This window comes from Micropterus salmoides, unplaced genomic scaffold, assembly GCF_014851395.1.
Source record: "Micropterus salmoides isolate LMB-PRFRI ecotype aquatic unplaced genomic scaffold, ASM1485139v1 Ms_hic_scaffold_9, whole genome shotgun sequence".
NCBI lineage: Eukaryota > Metazoa > Chordata > Actinopteri > Centrarchiformes > Centrarchidae > Micropterus > Micropterus salmoides.
The window spans coordinates 20044858-20062745 of NW_024044681.1; the positions used below are offsets into that span (position 1 = coordinate 20044858).

The window sequence follows — 17888 nt, forward strand, 5'->3', positions numbered from 1 at the left end:
GGGCAAGAAATTTCTGAAGGTGACATATTATACACACGACCAGGTTCATATTTTTATTTTGGATTTCTATAAGAAAATGTTTACATGCTTTAATGTTCAAAAAACACAATTTATCTCTGTCCGTTGCTGTGTTTAACATGTATGTCTAACAATATAATACAAAAACTAGAGGAGGGAATATCACAAAAAACAACCGTTTGAAATGAGATTGTTTGGTCAACTGCTGTTTCCAAGATGAAGAACAAACGTTGAAACTCAATTTATCTGCACATTATATAACACTTATACACTTTGCTATGCTTTTGCTGTTTACTCATTATGTGGTGCACATTTTGCTTGATTTGTTTTCCACACAACAGCATAAATGGTTTTGTAACTCAGGATGCTGGCTGATTCAAACAACAGCAAGAGATTACAAAAGAACAGGAACTTAAATTCAACACTGAACAAGGCAGAGCATGTTTGTCTTTACCAACCCGGCATGTCTGAGGTCACCTTCTAGCTGTGTAAATATGCGTTAAATCTCAGTTAATCCTGATTGGTGCAGGGCCATTTTATTTTTCTATATGCACCACTGCAGTTTATAGATGTTTCTGGTGATGGACTGGATGTTGGAAACCCCCTAAACACACTACACGGCACATGTTGTACAAGGAGTTCAGGTCATGTTCTAAGGTGCATCTACATCAGAGAGATAGACATTTCAAATGTCCCAGCAATGTGTGACTTTGACAGTGATTTCCTGTTTATAACAACTTCACGCAACTTGTGTTTTGGAATAGTGTGACACATTAGGTTGGTCAAAATACCAATAATAATAATAATATAAAATAAAACTTGGCCTATGAACTAAATGGATTTTATTTGTTAAGGTTGTAAATATTCAATATTTATATTTTTCTTGTTGTCAAAAAATCCCACAAAAAATTTTTTGTCCGTTTCTCAGTACATATCTTCTCTCTCTGTGGCACTCAGTCCTAAACTCATTCATTCCTAATGAAGACAGAATGAAACAGAACGAATGAAAACATCATCTGATGTGAAATACAAGTTAGACCAAACATCTGTGTCTCACTGTTTAAAAACTTGCACTTATGAAAGGGTGTGTGTGTTTGATTTGAATCCAGTTGTATGTATATGCCTAAATGCAAATGAGAAGCATTCTGCTTATTTTATTCCATTCATTAAATTTGTCTGAGGTCCTTCTGGCCACGGCCAGGCAGCCATTGTGCATCCCTTCTCAGTATGTTCAGTTCAAGCAGTGATGCAAAATGGTGCAGGTAAAGTAACCAGTCTACTTCTATAGTAATCCTAGCCTTCACTCCAGTTCTCCACCTATGGCTCATTCCTGGCCTGTCACTGCGTCACAACTCTTCACCGGCTTCATCTATCTCTGCATCTGCTGCAGCTGTGTTTTCCTGCTCCGGGTCACCAGGTAGGATGTCTGCGACTGTCTGGATGAGCTCCTCAATCTGCTGCTCTGATAAACGCTCCTCACTCTCTTCCACCATCTGAACACAAACAGAACTTTTAGGACATTTTCACCAACATCTGTTTTTACAAATGGTCGAACACTAAAGAATCCTTAACTTTAACTGATGTTATTAATCTTTATTGTGTTTTCTTTGCTTTGTTTAAAGCACTTTGGTGATACACTTAACATGGCTATATGTAGTTTTCAGAGGCAACTAGTGGTGTGGTTTTTAGATTGCAACCAGGTGTGCGCTCGTATGTCAGTGCCAAGCTCATTCATTCCTACTGAAAACGAAAACCTTCAAAAATATATAATTTATTTTAGTAATTTACTAAACAACTGGGCTCTGTACTTTTCAGCAAATGTTAAGAATGAATAGAGCGTTTGTCGGGAGACCAATCGTGTCTGCAGATTAATACTCATATGGTGCTCTAATGAGGAGCAGGACCTGTGTGTGGGACTTACTCAAAGTAAACTACAGTGCCTATGTTCATCTTAATTAAAAAATATTTTTGTTTTATACATACAATACTTGTTAGTTGAATCAGTTTATTGTTGATTTGGGACTTTTTGTTTTATGTGTGTGGGATAAAAAATGGATTATCACAAGGATTATACTTTAAGCGATTCTTCGTATGACACACATTTCCACGACAATATATGTGTGACACACATTTCCACGACAATATATGTGTGAAACAACAATCATAGAAATGTACACCAGTAGTGAATAAAGGAAACAGATGAGAGGTAAACTGTAATAATAGTAATTGATGACAGTTGAATAAACCACTCACCAGCTGAATTTCCACAGCTGTTTGTGGCCGGTGGTTCAAGAGCTGCAGTTTTTCTGCCCTGATGGGGGAAAAATATCAGCGAGTATATATACTGACTTTCTGTACTCAACATACGGTGCACAGAATGTGTTTATCTTAAATAAATATGGTGCATCTGATTTAATCTATTCCTAATGACAAATAAAACCATGAATATAAAATATATGTCTCTGTTGGATCTTACTGACTTTGTGAGTTTGTGAGGCATCATGGTGGTGAGGAAATCTTTGACGATCTCTGGACTCTGCCTGCTGCAGGGCGTCTTTGACAGGTGCTTCAGCGTCTGTGTGGAAATGCAGATGAAACTGTGGGCATGCTGTTGTAAAAATGTCAACGTGAACAAGAGGCTCACAGAGCAGGTTTAAGATAGTGAAGAGAGTGAGAGGCTGTGTGCCGACCTCATACATGATGGTGTTGAGGTTCTGCTGCCCGGTGCTGTGTTTGTTCTTCCCGCTTTCCTTCCTCTGTTCCTTCAGGTCTGTGAGGAGTTTGAACACCTGAGGAACAACAGACAAATATGAAGTGACACTAAATTATCTCTTGACAGTACAAAACGATTTAATGTAAAACAGAGGGACATAACATATTACCTTACCTCATAGTTACTGAGCATAGCAGCGTTAGCATTCTTTCTGAAAATAATAAAATAAGTCATGTTTAAGCTTTATTCCTGACCTTTGGAAAGTGTATATGTAGCCAAATAATCTACGATCTCAAGTCTTACAGTGAGATGTGGCTGAAAGCTCGGAAAGACGGATGGTGGACCTTTGAGTTTAGGATTAATTTGGTTATAAAAATGAGAAGTGAAAAAAAGAGTGTTTATGATGAGAGTTAAATGTGGATCAAACTTAAGTTTGATTTAGTGGACCACAATACTTTTGTTTGCACTTTTGTTTTCCACTGCTATGTACAATACATTTGAACATGCACTTTATCCAAACATCATTTTCATTATCAATGAATCTTTTGATATTTTGTAATAGTAAAAACTGAAACCATTTCAATTTCAAACATTTCAAAATGCTGACAATTAACTTTCTGTCAATGACGAACTGATTAACCAACTAATTGTTTCAGCATTTTACAAAGCCAGAACACGAGTTCCCATGCTCTTTCTCAAGCAAAGTACATTGAGCGAATTATTCAAACCTCATTATCATTATTTTGTGGGTCTGTGTATAACTTTGCCTACTTGACCAAATTTATTGATGGAATAATCAACAGATAACAGCATCCAATGCTTTAGCTGACTTATTCGCTTTTAGAACTGATCATTATGTCATTACCAACTCTTTAAAACTGACTGCAAGTTAGTGTTTCTCAACTGTAATGAGAGAGACTTGAAACTGTGTCTAAATCCAGTTCTGTCACTACACTTTCCAACAGCCCCATCTATTAATGAACCGGAAACTGCGACACAGACGCTGCTGTTGCTTGGCTACAGTTCAAATAAACAATACACAGCTGCCAATAAACACACTCACTGTAAATAAATCAATTAAAAAATATCTTACACTTCCATTTCGCCAGGCACGTCGCTTTGGTCCGCTGTAACTGTGCCCGTGTGGAAAATGTAGTCCGGGTCAAACGTTCCGCCGGAAGAGAGCTGGCAACAATTCTTTTAGTGTTACGAACTTAGCCTTGTAAATAAAGAAAATGTCTTAATTGTCCACGCTTTCTGCGGTGTTGCTTGTATCTAACCTACTTTTATTTAATTGTCAAAATACAAATAAATATATCCTGTATTTCAGGGTGTGATATGTATTCACAACTTAAAGAACGTTCCTCAGTAGCCTAATTATTATTATATTGTTATGGTGTGTGACGTTAATATTCGCCTCGAATTACTCGCGCGTACACAGAATGAAGACATTATGTCCAGTTGTGCCACTTCTGTTCATTTATGCTGTCAAACTCTGCTTGATGAATTTTTTTCTGAAAATTAATAATATTTTTGACGGCCTAAAGGGTACTCAAAAACTCACAGCTTTACACACAATTTTCTTATTTTATGGGCGTCACACAAGGGCGTGGCAAAATGGCTCGCTAGCGCCCCTTACAGAGCATGCCCTAGCCAAAGTTTTGCCAACCTGTATAAAATTTCTGTGGTATCATGTCCAGATTAACATGATTTTATGTTTTTGCCTGAATTTTAACTCTTGCAGGTTCTTGCCCTACAGAGTGGACGAGAGGTAATGACAATCTACATTTGTCAATAATCAATGCACTATTGTTGGTCTAAACAGCATCATTAAGCAAAAACTAAAATAAATATTTGAATAAACGAAGTGTGTAATAAGGTGATTGCATTCCTCTGACTTCATGTGTTCTATGTACCATCTTAAATCTATGTTTTAAAAAATCCAACAATTCAGCTTGGTTTCCATGCTTGTTTGTTTACTGTTCTTCTTCTTCTCTTATAAGGCGGAATTACTGAGATTTTTCTGTTGATTCCGGGCTTCCCCTGGGGCAAATTCAATCTCAAAACGTTTTGCATCTGTTTGCAACGTTTTCGGATTGAACACGTTTCCTTGCAATGTTGTGCAACGTTCCGCAACGGGCTTCGAGGTATGTTTTCTTCTGTTTGGTGTGTCACAGGTGTTACCCAATCAGCTGCGACAAGTTTGTAAACACAACGGTGTTAAGAAGGCAGGAAAATGCAATGCGCTTGCATACACAGCAGGGTGTTTGAGGCACCACCGTTTCCGTTGAAAAAACAAGCAAAAAACATTTTACTACATTATGTCGGCGCCGAACTCACCCCCCGTGTTTGTGTCACAACCATACAGTCTATGGTCACAACGCTATGAACTGTGGTCAATTCCTTCAGGCAGGTGCTCCATTTGACATGGGAAGTTGGAATTTCTGAGTGCAAAATTCAAAATTTCAAAGGAAACAGTGGGAGAACCGCACTACCCCGACATTGTGATCCAAGAGGGCTGTCGGGGTATCAACAGTTAGTGAAAGCTGTAGTTTAATGTTTATTAGCACTTCTGTGTACTTGTGACTCATAGAAATGTTCGTAAAGTGCTGTCCAACTGTTGTCTGTGGACGTTTTGCTACAATGTTCAGTATTTTTTTTTCAATATCAAACCTGGCAGATTTTAATCAATGGCTGGCCGAGCAAGGTTTTCCGACTTGTTAACAGGAACGGCGTCAACTCGGGTGTGACGTCATTCCCAGCTCCGACCTCCGAGGTAAATGGAACACAAGTATAAGTCTGCAGAAATGCGGATTTACGAAAAGGGTTTAAAAAGCTCTCAAAATGTCCGCGAAAGCCCTCACGCACTTGACGATTTGACAGTAGGACAGCCCTAAACCCTCAGGGATTTACAGGGAACATACCTCAAAGTCTTTGAGACTGTGAGTGTGGAAATTGGGATTGGGCCTATGAATACTCCTAGCAGGTTGGCCATATCACCTTCAAAACTGTCCTAGAAAACCCTTAACACATTGATGAAGCCATGTTGTAAAACTTGTGAGTTTTCTGTTATTGGTGTGTCCGTGGCGTGGCGGCGAAGTTTTGCCATGGCACGCTTTTCCATGACACAGGAAGTTGTTCTAACTTGACTGAAAAATCTGTACCAAATTTTACACATTTGATAAGAGTCCTGATCACATCTACCTGCCTTGACCCATAGTCATAGCGCCACCTGCTGGCAACAGGAAGTGACCTTCAACAAAGCAGCCCCGGCAGAACATTTCACCTACATGTATGAAATTTCTGTACTACGTGGTTCATGTCCAGTTGTACCAAAAAGCCTCTTGGAGAAATGCCCAAAACCCAACAGGAAGTCAGCCATTTTGAATTTAATGATCATGTTTTGCAATTTACACACATTGTACTTTTCTAATGAACTTTTCTTAGAGAATTAGTCCAATCAACTTCAGATATTCGCTGTCTACTAGACAGTCACTGTCACTTTTCAATAACTATTTGTGTGTCTTCAACCCCGTTTGGCCTGAAGGGCTCCAGCACATAAAACTTATTGTTTTTTATCCTTATGTGGAGGTGGTGTTGAAATCTGTGTTGTGCTGGGAGCCGGACGTTTTATGGTTATTAGTAGACTGAGGCTCGAGAGTGCGCATCCGGGAAAAAAAAATTGACCCGGAGTTCACATAGGATTAGGCATACTGGCCTTCAGAGTTAACAGAATAACCTGGGAAGTGGATCGTTTTTATGTGAGGTTACAGCCCCTTCTCACACACACACACACACACACACACACATACTCACACGCACGCACACACACACACACACACACAGGTAATAAAAAAGTGAAAATAAAAAAAGTGATTTCATTAAAAAATATAGTATAGAGATTCAAGAAGTGATTTGAAATATTAGGCCTATAAACAAAAAATAACCTTTATAGATACAAACATGGCTAAAAATTACTATTGAGAAAGTATAGCTCCCTGATTTTGGTTAATGAATAACAGGGTTAGTATCAGATCTACACTCCTTAGGTGTTTATAGATAAAGTATCTCGATATATGAAACACAGCCTTTGTTGATCACTGCTGAAACTTTAACTGTCTTTTGTAAGCAGTTATATTTGTAACTGTACAGTCAAGCAGTGTTCGTGACAGGCACCTCTATCCTCTGAGAGAGGTATTCAAAGAACTCCTTCAAACACATGTCAAATGCCTTTAACACATCAGACTTCTTTCTTTCCACTATCTGGACAACGATGCGTTCAAGAATGACAGACAGAGGATGGCCAAACTCTATGACACTCTGGCTTTGACCCCTTGCATTGTTGTAGGCATATCCCCCTGAATGCATTGCAACAACATTACAGTGCTCATCGAAGACAGGAGAGCCAGATGAGCCAAAGTAAAAACAAGACTTAGTTAGAGCCTGTCTTTTTTGTTCGACAGAATTTGCCACATGTGGAGAAAACTGGTCAGTAACCAACTGAATGGGCCCGGGTGAACAACTGTAATCAGTGCCTTCCACCTGATTTTGAAGGAAATGCCTCTGCACAACCTGGATGCAGTTCGCACTTGGAAAAGTAAAGCATGCATCTATCCTTTTCACACCGCCATAAGGATGCCCAATAATGCAAATTCCACCTCTCGTTGGAATGAATCCAAAGTGTTTTAACAGACCAGACAATGTCTGATCAGCACCGAGCTTCAACAAAGCCCAGTCATACGAGTATGACACACCAAGATAGTGTTCAAAGCCAACGACTGCTTCCACTGCTGCTCCAGACTCTCGCCCTCTCTCCGTCTGGTCTAAACTTTCAAAAGAGAAATGGACAGTGAGCCTCTCAGTGAGCTGCTCTGTACTCTCATTATAAATGTTTTTAACTGTGTGGCCATTTGTGAGGACAAACCTGTCAAATAGGAGAAAGCCACTTCCTTCTGGCCTCCCGTTTATTCTCACTTGGCAAACAGAATTACTGAGCTCCATCAGCTTCTTCATTGTGCTCACTTCCCTGCATGTCTCAACACTCTTTCCAAACTCCACAAGGAGGGGTCCGTGGATACGAGAAAGCTTCAGACCTGGCTGAGTTTTCATCCCTTTCAACAAATATTTAAATTGTGAAGACAGGTGACGCTGCATTGTTTCTGAATGAGGTATTTCACATACCATGTTGCCTGGTGAAATATTACCATTTGGCTTTGGTTTCTCTTTTGGCTCGTTGTCTTTCACTGACTCAGTCGAGGTGGACTGCTGTGGAGGATCTTGGTTTCCATCAGAGTCAGATCTCTGAGATTCATTTTGTATCATGTCAGCATCATCAAGACTGCCAGGCTGACTTTTTGGGGGACTGGACTTACTGAGCAGTTTGATCTGGAAAGTTTTACCATCAAGAACATCAACGAGAGTGGACATTTCTGAGGTTACTTCAATGCTTGTCTCAGAGAGCACACAGTTCTTTTTGAATACGATATTCAGTAAACGACCATCTCTTCTCAGAGCTTGCTTCACCTTTTCCCCTTTGTATGCATAAACAGTAATTTCCCGAATTACTTTTTTTAGCTCTGGGTTTCTCATGTTTCACTACCTTTTTACCTCCCTTTGTCAGTAAATGAAATGTCACAATCTTGCCAGATGGCCTCTTTCTTTGCAGACAACCAGACCTTCTTCTCCGCTTGTCTACAGCTTTAATGTACTTGACAGGAAAACGTTCATTAGAGGTAATTAAGCTGCATGGAAAGTGTGAACTGATAGCTTTCCCTTCTCTCACAATAACAAGCTCTTTTGTTTTGTTCTTTTCTGCAATTTCTCTAAACTGCAGACTTCTCATCAGCACGACCTCAACAGTTCCTGCTTCATCGCAGGTAAAGTTTGTGGGTTCCTCGTCACCCCATCACCACTCAAAAGAATGGGCTTCATGTGGCTCCTTTTCCTGGGAATGAAACACAAGCAAGTCTCATTTATTTAATTTCAGTCCGTTTTTATTCTGTCATAGCAATACCACTCTTAAACCATCCATCCATTTTAGTATACCTGTTTATTTAATCGTGCCCAAAAAAATCAAAATTAATTTAATTTATTTCCATTTAACTTTTAAGTACCAACACGCATATAAAAGAACAGGTTGTAATTGTAGAGGTTGACTGATTTTCCCCATTCTGTTGCTTTTTCCTTGAGATAACAGATATATATGTCAATACTAATGTATTACAGAAATACTTTTGACATGTTATTTTTAATTTATTTAGCGCTAGATGCTAAATGAAATTGCCAAATCTATATAAATCAGTAGTCTCACAACTTGAAAATGTTCTGGTAAAGTATAATTTGAAACAGCTTGACTTAAATGTACAAGACTTGAGTGTACATTTCATTGCACAGGAGAAATCAGTACCTTGACAGATTTGTCCAGTGGCCCATCGTTTTTGGTTTTTGATGTTGCCATCTCAGTTTTAACAACACTGTAAAGGAGAATATGTAGTTCCTTACCTGCAGGAAAAGGCAAAAGAATCATCATTTAGTGTATTCATAGCTATTCCCTGTATGACTTTGCCATTATAAAAAGTGTGGGTATGGAGCTAATGAAAATAAGTTAGTGTTTTATTTACTTATATTTTTATTTATTGTTTTTTATCCTTACGTGGAGGTGGTGTTGAAATCTGTGTTGTGCTGGGAGCCGGACGTTTTATGGTTTTAGTAGACTGAAGGAAAGAGGCTCGGCTTGACCCGGAGTTCTCACATAGGATTAGACATATTGGCCTTCAGAGTTAACAGAATAACCTGGCAAGTGGATCGTTTTTATGTGAGATACAGGTGAAGCCAAGCAGGGAGAAGAGACAGGTACATTGGAAGTAGAACAAGACGATGACACTGGAGGTAAACAACTACAAACTAAAACAGGAAACACTAAAAAACACACACCCACCACACCAGAACCATGACATGTACAGTGGTTGAGTTACAATATACAGATATAATAATACGGTATAATGTGAACATACAAATATATGGAGGAGAAGTAGACAGAGTCAGAGAATAGAGAGTGCACAATTTGTAAGGTTGTGTGTACAGAATGAACAGTATCTGTCCATTTAGTAAGGTGCAGAGTATAACATAGCATAACAGTAGGTTTTATATAGTTGGTTATACAGTAACATTATTAAATAGTGTAATAACATGTAAGGTATTGTGATTCACTTCACTAAATATGTCGCGGCTGTATGCGTTTGTTGTGCTGTGTGTCCATGTTCCTCTTCTGTCCTCTAGTTCTGCCCACGTCTGATTACTGAATGAGGTCCACCTGGCCTTGGAAGGCAGTCTTTAAAAGGTCCCTTGTCAGCATCAGAGGAGAGCCTTTTTGATTTGGGACTGCTGGAGCCTGTACCACGAAGCAGGATTTACGCTTATCCAGATAACTTCGGGGTTAACCCTGGGTTTTCTGTACCATGACGGTGGTTCACTTCTTACCCGGGTAGATTGCCATGGTAATTTATGCTGAATGGCTAACCTGCTCCGGAGCAGGTTACGTTCCAGATAAGAGATCAACTCTATAAAAACACTGCCTACTGACCAATTAGCTCTCTTGGAAAATGACATCACCATAGGCCTATCATCATAGGCTGCCGTGATGCGGAGAAACTTGTGTAGCGATTACTACAGATAGGCTACTGATTGAAGTAGGATACTAAAGCCTTGTAGGCTAGGGTACTTGTTGTAGGTTTTTAAGATGTGACAGTAAGCCTACTTACCACTTTAAAATGTTATTTTTTAATTGCTTCCAACTCTGTTTCACATAGTCCGTCGCAGCTGTTAAAAAAAAATGGGTTTCATTTTTCTTATGTGAGGCTGAATATTATGAGCACATTATTTGGTAGGCCTATTGAAATTAAGTTTATTATCAATGTTTTTGATTTACATTACACATTTTACAGAGACTGGTCATGTACTGCCCCACCATTTGCTCTGTGGGCGCAGGTAATGTGTTTTCAGTAGCCTAAATGTTACGATACCATCTTTTGACCACTATTTGAGCATCTTTTATGGCATGAATAGATTTTTCATTTCATTCCTTTAAGTTATTTTACAACAGTGTTTAGAACACTTTTGAGTGCGTTTAAATAAATTTCTGATTTTTGAAGTGATGAGAAGATCTTAAAAGTGAATTGGAACGACCACTTATTCAGGGCCTGAGGCTTTTAATGTGGAAACACCAACACACAGCAGGAAAGAACAAGGATACAATTGTCTAACTTACATAAGAAAACTAAAATTAACATATTCATATTATACACCTGTTCATTTAGGCAGTCACGCTGGTGGTAATTTTGTCTTTGCAGCTGTGTTACTTAGACCATGTCTTCTTTGTCTAATAGTAGGCTACAATTTGCTCTTCGTTTGGAAAATATGATGGTCTGCTGCCAGTAGACTTGTCCGTGTTTGCGATTGGCCATCTGCTGCTAACACCTCATCTTTTACGTGAAAATGCTCATGTCTGGATTGGGAATCCCTGGGTTGATTTAGCGAGTTGATAACCAGCTTCGTGTGACTGCTTATCCCAATCCCGATTGTTAGAGCTAGTGAAGCCAGATAACGAAACGATATCCTGGGTATGTTGAAATTGCTTTGTGGTACAGGCCCGAGGTCTTGCTGCCTCTCAGCTGGGGATTTTGTGTTATAACGTTGTGTTTTTGGTATTCTTTTAAAGATATTTTTGGGGACTTTTGTGCCTATATTTATGATAAGGCATTGGAAAGAGGAAATGAGAGAGAGAGGGGGGACAACATGTAGTGTGGGTTGTGGGTCGGACTCAGCCTTTTATACATAGGGCATGCGCACTAGCGGTGCGCTAACCAACAGCCCATGTTTTTGGTATTCTTGATTTATCATCTTATGTTAATAAATCCCATGGATTTGGTTGTTTAAAAGGGGATTATCTGTGTTTGGTTTGGGTCAGTATTGGAGTGTTATTCGCTCCATGTGAGAGATTATTCCGCAATCTTTTTGTTCAGTATGAATGAGTGAATACAGCATATTGGCGAACACTCGTTCCGCGTTTATTGCAGGATCTCTGTGTGAAAGCGGCTTATATTTTTCATGTTGTCACTGTATAATGCATGTATAACAACTGTAGTCTATCAACACTATAACATCTCCTCCACTCAACACCAGAGTCCCCAGGACTGAGTGCGCCCCCTCCCGTTGTCACTGTCACTGCATCCCCCGACATGGAGAGAACTCTGTTGAGACGTTTGTGGACGACACCGCCATCATTGGACGGATTTTAAATAATGAGGCTTCAAATTGGGAGAAAAATCAATAACCTTGCAGAGTGGTGTACAGAGAACAACCTACTGCTCAATGTCAGCAAAACCAAAAAAAGGTGATAAAGACACACACTCCTGTCTACATCAGTGGAGCTGAGGAGGAGCAGGTGAAAAGTTTTAAGTTACTGAGAATCAGCATCACACCAAAGATGATTTTCTATATATTCTATAATAGCCTGTTACAAGACTCAATAAAGGATGATAGCTAATTCTGATGTTGCATATTTAGCTGTTACAGACCAGTTTAAGATATGTTTAGCTTGAACGTTCTAGCATCCAGTGGCCTGTCTGTATAAAATTTCTAACTTCAGGTTTAAAAGCTTCCTAGTGAACCCCTTTCATCCTCTCTCTTGCAGATTCAATAGAGTAGGGAACAAAAAAAATCTGGAATGAGTTCCTTTAAAGGCCAGTTTGCTGGTTATCTGTAATGAGGTGTGTAGGTGTAGGCAGTGTGGATGGAAGGTAATAACCTAACTTACCAGTCCGGAGGTAGGGTTACGACAACAAAGATACTCCTTTTAGTTCAGTTCAATTCAAATTAGCTTTATTGGCATGAATGTGTAATAACTATATTGCCAAAGCATCATACATACAACATAAGAACAATCAGCTACATACATTTCATTAAACAAGTAATCAAAGCGTAAAGTAATCAAAGCGTATGTGTGTTTGTGTTTAAAAAAAGAGAAAATATGAAATATTAAAATAAATAAATAAAACCTTAAGCGTGTGTGTGTTTTAAAAAAAATAAATAAAAAAAAAACAGTAAGCGTGTGTGTTTAAAAAAAAATAAAAAATAAAAAAATAAAACAGTAAGCGTGTGTGTGTGTATGTTTAAAAAATATATATATATAAAACAGTAAGCATGTGTGTGTGTGTTAAAAGAATAAAAATATATTAAAAATAAAATAAATAAATGAAACCGTAAGCATATGTGTGTTAAAAAATAAAAAAATAAAAAAAATAAATAAATCAATAAGCGTGTGTGTGTTGTGTGTGTGTGTGTAAAATTTTTTTTTAAATTAAATAAATAAATAAAACAGTAAGCGTGTGTGTGTTAAAAAAAGAAAAAATATATATATTTAAAATAAAATAAAATAAATAAATGAAACAGTAACGTGTGTGTGTGTATTTTTATTAATATACAAAAAAAATTTAAAAATAATGAATTGATAAAAAAAAATAATAATACATTTTAAAAAAGAAATCAGTATCAACTGTAAAAACAAAACAATTACTAAAATATCAAACAATCAAAATAATAATAATTTGAAAATCTCTACAATTATTTATAAGTCTGAGGTTCCACTGGTTGTCCTCACTTCATGGCATGAGAAGACATATTTTGCAGCAATTATTTCACATTTGGGCATTTCTCCCAGTAAATAGGGGAGTTTCTGTGTGTGTGATATGAATTTGAATTCTGGGTATATTTGGGAAATGTTTGCAAAGTGTTTTTGTCTTAGTGTGTTATATTGAGGGCATGAGGTTAGAAAGTGCAGCTCTGTCTCTACCTGTCCCCTGTCACACTGGGAGCAGAGTCTCTCCTCTTGTGGTAGCCAGCTCTGTCTGTGGGGACCCTTTTCTATGGCCAGGCTGTGTTCACTCAGTCTGTATGTTGTCAACATTTTTCTTAATTTGGGACATTTTATTATACTCAGGTAATTTGCCAGTGTGAATTCTCTTTTTAGGGTCAGATAACATTGTAATTTACTTTGTGTTTTGGTTGTTTCTTTCCAGTATTCAATATATTTTTCTTTCTGCTTGCTGATAATTTGGTTTGGTATTGCTGTCCTGAGGCTGTTGGGGACTTGTTACTGTAGAGAGCCTCAGGACCAGATGGCTGAGGGGACTCTTCTCTGGTTTCAGCTCCTGGTATGTTAGGGCTTTGTGATGATATGTCTGGGGGTTAACTGATTTTAAGTGATTGTAAAATTTAAGTGATCTTTTCTGTATTTTTAGTAAGAGGGGGTATTGGCTGAGCTGTGCTCTGCACAGATTATTTGGTGTTTTTTTCTGCACCTGCAGGATGCTCTTACAGAACTCAGTATGGAAAGATTCTATGATTGTTTTGTCCCATTTGTTATTGCCCATTATTAAGTTTTGGCCCCCAGATTTTGCTACCATATAGAATTATTGGTTCTAGTACAAATTGGAAAATTTTAAGCCAGATTTCAATTGGAATATAGATTTTAATGTTTCTTTTTATTGCATAGAAAGCTCTCCTTGCTTTGTCCCTCAGATCTTTCACAGCCATGTTGAAGTTCCCTGTGTACATAATGTCGAGGCCAAGGTAAGTGTAGTTTTTTGTGTGTTGTAATTTAGTGGTGTCTAAATAGAAATTGTGTGTAACCTGATTTCTGCATTGTTTCTGAAAGATCATTATCTTAGTCTTTGCTGTGTTTACTGTCAGGGCCCAGGTCTGAAAGAATCTCTGAAGGAGGTTAAGGTGCTGCTGCAAACCTTCTTTAGTAGGTGAAAGCAACACTAAGTCATCTGCATACAGCAGACCTCTGATCTCTGTGTCGTTCAGGATGAGGCCAGGTGCCGTGGAACTCTCTAATTGGTTTGCTAATTCATTGATATATAGATTGAAATAGTTTTTTCTATCTGGTTTTAAACAGTTTTTACTTGTTTATTTAACCAGCTTTTAACCATTGTTCTTAACCTGTCCTGTCTATGTTATCGTTTTTACTAACCATTATTGGATTGATCTGCATGTGAACGGAGGCAACATGACTCACCTGAATTTGACAGGCCTCCTTTTTCTGTTGACGCTGTCATGTCACTTTTTATGCGGACTTCTTGTGTATGGACAACCTCTCCAGTATAGTCGGGAATTCCTTCTGCTTTTGCACAGCACCAGTGTACGCACCGTGGACTCCAGTTATCCCCGCAGAGATCCTCCTGTTGCCGGACCCCTACGCAGTGAACAGGAACGGGGCGCCCCGCAGGAGGCCGACAGCGAGGAAAAGAGGGAGACGCGGCGGTGTGCGCCAGAGGCTCAGGAGACAGGGACATAGGCGGATTCCCCTTCCCACAGTCATCCTCGCTAATGTCCAGTCACTCCGGAATAAAGTTGACGAGCTTTAAGAAAACGTCAAGTTCCTGGCGGAGTATAGCAGTGCCTGTCTTCTTGCCTTCACAGAAACATGGCTTAAGGAACACGACTTACAGTCCGATCTGGAGATCGATGGCTTCGGAGTTCCCTACCGCTTGGACAGAGACCCTGCAGTGACCGGTAAGTCACTTGGCGGGGGATTGTGTCTGTACGTAAATAATAACTGGTGCAGCACAGTGGTTGACAGAGAGTCACTGTGTACGCCGGACATTGAACTCCTCTCTGTATCCTTACGTCCTTTTTATCTTCCAAGGGAATTCCCCCAATTATTTGTGACTCTTGTTTATATTCACCCGAAGGCTAACGTTGACAGGGCCACTCAAGCCATGACCAGATCTGCGTAGGGGCTGCAGGGGATCCTAATAATGGGTTATTTTAATCATTGTAAACCGGGGAAGTCTCTCTGTAATTTTTACCAGTATGTCACTTGTCCGACTCGTCACTCAAAGTGTCTGGACCTTTGTTTTGGGACGGTTAAGGGGGCTTACAAATCTCTTCCTAGAGCCCCTCTTGGATCGTCAGACCATAATGTTGTGTATTTGGTTCCGACATACAAATCTGCCTATATATCTTTTTATGAGGAAATGATCATCTCCCAACAACCCATCTCCATTTATCCAAATAATAAACCCTGGGTCTCCAAATCAGTCAAAAGCATAATTAATCAGATAAACATTAGTTTTAATCAGGGGGACATGATACAGCACAGGGCACTGGCTAAACAGGTGAAGAGGGAACTCAAGCTTGCCAAGTGCACATATAAAGACAAAGTAGAAAACTTGCTGCGCACTGGAAATTCACGTCCTGCTTGGGAGGGCGTGAAAACCATATTGGGGTTGCAGTCCAAAAATTCTTCAATTACTCACAATGGAAAAACCGACCTGGAATTTTCAAATGAACTGAATGTTTTTTATAATCATTTTAATATTCATGATTTTAGTGAGGAGACGTCTGTTTTTAAAAATGTTGATTGTAATCCTGTAAATAATATTGTGCCCATTGATAAATTCATGGTCTTGAAACTCATTCGTGGTGTAAAAGAAAGGAAGAGTCCAGGTCCCGATGGGATTGGGGGTTGTGTTCTGAAGAACTGTGCTGTCCAGCTGGCAGACATCTTCTGCTTCATCTTCCAGTTGTCCTTACAGCTGCATAAGGTCCCTTGTCTTTGGAAGGACTCAATAATTGTTCCTGTGCCTAAGATTCAAACTCCTAAGACCCTCAATGACTTGGCACTCACATCTCTTGTCATGAAAGTTTTTGAAAAGCTAGTGAAGGATGCACTTTTGGACACTGTACAGGATAAGTTAGACCCTCTCCAGTTTGCCTACAGGTCGGGCAGAGGCGTGGACGATGCAACAGGGTCGCTTTTAAACATGGTTTTTAAACATCTTGAGGGGGCCAAGTCCCTTGTCCATCTACTATTTACTGACTTCTCCTCCGCTTTTAACTGCATTGAGCCCCATGTTTTAGCAGACAGGTTGAAGAACACTCATAACATTGATACTGGACTGATCTGCTGGCTGATGGATTTTTTTTTTAACAGTGAGGTCACAACGGGTGAGAGATCAGATGCCCTTTTCTCTTCTACTGGGTCCCCCCAGGGCTGCGTCCTTTCCCCTCTTTTATTTGTTTTATACACAAATAAATGCCAAAGCCATCATGAATGGCGTCACATTATTAAATTTGCGGATGACTCGGTCATTGTGTCCCTCCTCAGTAGTGATGACCCCGAACACGGTCCTGTAGTGAAGGATTTTATTGATTTGGTGGAAATCCTCTTTTTTAAATATTAATGTGGCAAAAACGAAAGACTGTGCTTTGAGTACCAGGTTGGTGTTGGGTTGTGTGTGTTTAAAAAAAAAAAATTAAATAAAAAAAAAAAAGCACATCAACATATGCACTTTCTTCATAAGCTTCGCAGTTTTAATGTCGACACTGTTTTTATGAAAATGTTTTATTCCCGTTTCATTGAATCAGTTCTCACTTTCTCTTTTATCTGCTGGCACAGGTCACTTTCCATTAAACAGAAAAATCGCATGCAAGGTATCGTGAAGGTATGCAGCAAAATTGTTGGCACACCCTTAGATGACCTACATGACCTGTATAAGGTCAGATCCTTGAAGAAGGCGAGAGCCATCCTGGCTGATCCCAGTCATCCCTTGTGGGGTGAATTTATGCTGCTGCCATCCGGGCGCAGATATAGTCTGCCGTGATGCAGAACAAACAGATTAAAAAGGTCATTCATCCCGGCTGTTATCACCATTGTTAATACCCTGTAAATTCAATTTTAAATTATATTGTACTGTGGTTGTGTTTATTGTTGTGGTCTGATAAATATATTTGTTGTATATATATTTGCTGGCTGTAATGCAAATTGCCCCTCGGGGATAATAAAGTTACCTTACCTTACCATTCACTTTTTGTATACATGTTCTTAATCAAATCATATGTTTTTTCCTCCAATGCCACTTAGTGTAAGTAGCCTAAAAGAAGAAACGGCCCTCGTGCCAGATGGAATCGAAGGCATATACCTTTCTTTTCTTAATGTTTAATTCTTGATCAGTTAGAGTCTGGAGGGTAAATATATGGTCCGTTGTGCGGCAATTTGGCAAAAAACCAATTTGACATTTATGCAGAATATTGTGGTTATCAACAAAGTTGACAAGTCGTTTATTAATGATGTTGCAGAATATTTTTCCCA

At 39.0% G+C, this 17888-nt stretch overlaps 2 protein-coding genes and 1 long non-coding RNA gene across 4 annotated transcripts; 1 reads left to right on the forward strand and 2 right to left on the reverse strand.

The window, feature by feature from the left end:
- Positions 1-39: 39 nt before the first annotated feature.
- LOC119895225 (DNA-directed RNA polymerase III subunit RPC9-like) lies at positions 40-3886 on the reverse strand. 2 transcript variants are annotated; one of them, XM_038708185.1, is made up of 6 exons: positions 3825-3886; positions 2906-2942; positions 2709-2807; positions 2499-2593; positions 2272-2329; positions 40-1511 (listed from the first exon to the last, which is right to left on the reverse strand). In XM_038708185.1, the coding sequence occupies exons 1-6, from the start codon at positions 3830-3832 to the stop codon at positions 1365-1367; spliced, it is 444 nt and encodes a 147-aa protein (XP_038564113.1). In that variant the 5' UTR covers positions 3833-3886; the 3' UTR covers positions 40-1364. The 2 variants fall into 2 exon arrangements, with proteins under 2 accessions (XP_038564113.1, XP_038564114.1); XM_038708186.1 differs by lacking the exon at positions 3825-3886 and adding an exon at positions 3035-3079.
- Positions 3887-6849: 2963 nt separating this feature from the next.
- Positions 6850-8344, reverse strand: LOC119895228 (serine protease FAM111A-like). Its single transcript, XM_038708187.1, has one exon. It carries the CDS (start codon positions 8318-8320, stop codon positions 6884-6886), a length of 1437 nt encoding a protein of 478 aa, XP_038564115.1. The 5' UTR covers positions 8321-8344; the 3' UTR covers positions 6850-6883.
- A 6105-nt stretch (positions 8345-14449) lies between these two features.
- On the forward strand, positions 14450-17603 carry LOC119895229. Its single transcript, XR_005443048.1, has 2 exons — positions 14450-15307; positions 17196-17603. It is a non-coding gene; the product is annotated as an uncharacterized LOC119895229 (long non-coding RNA).
- Positions 17604-17888: the final 285 nt, after the last annotated feature.

Excerpts from the sequence above, each read along its gene's own strand:
- LOC119895228 (XM_038708187.1), bottom strand. The coding sequence starts at position 8,320 with ATGAGAAACCCAGAGCTAAAAAAAGTAATTCGGGAAATTACTGTTTAT.
- LOC119895225 (XM_038708185.1), bottom strand. Across the intron at positions 2,808-2,905 it reads CTATGCTCAGTAACTATGAG|GTGTTCAAACTCCTCACAGA; the intron begins GTAAGGTAATAT and ends GTTGTTCCTCAG. Across the intron at positions 1,512-2,271 it reads CAGCTGTGGAAATTCAGCTG|ATGGTGGAAGAGAGTGAGGA; the intron begins GTGAGTGGTTTA and ends GTTTGTGTTCAG.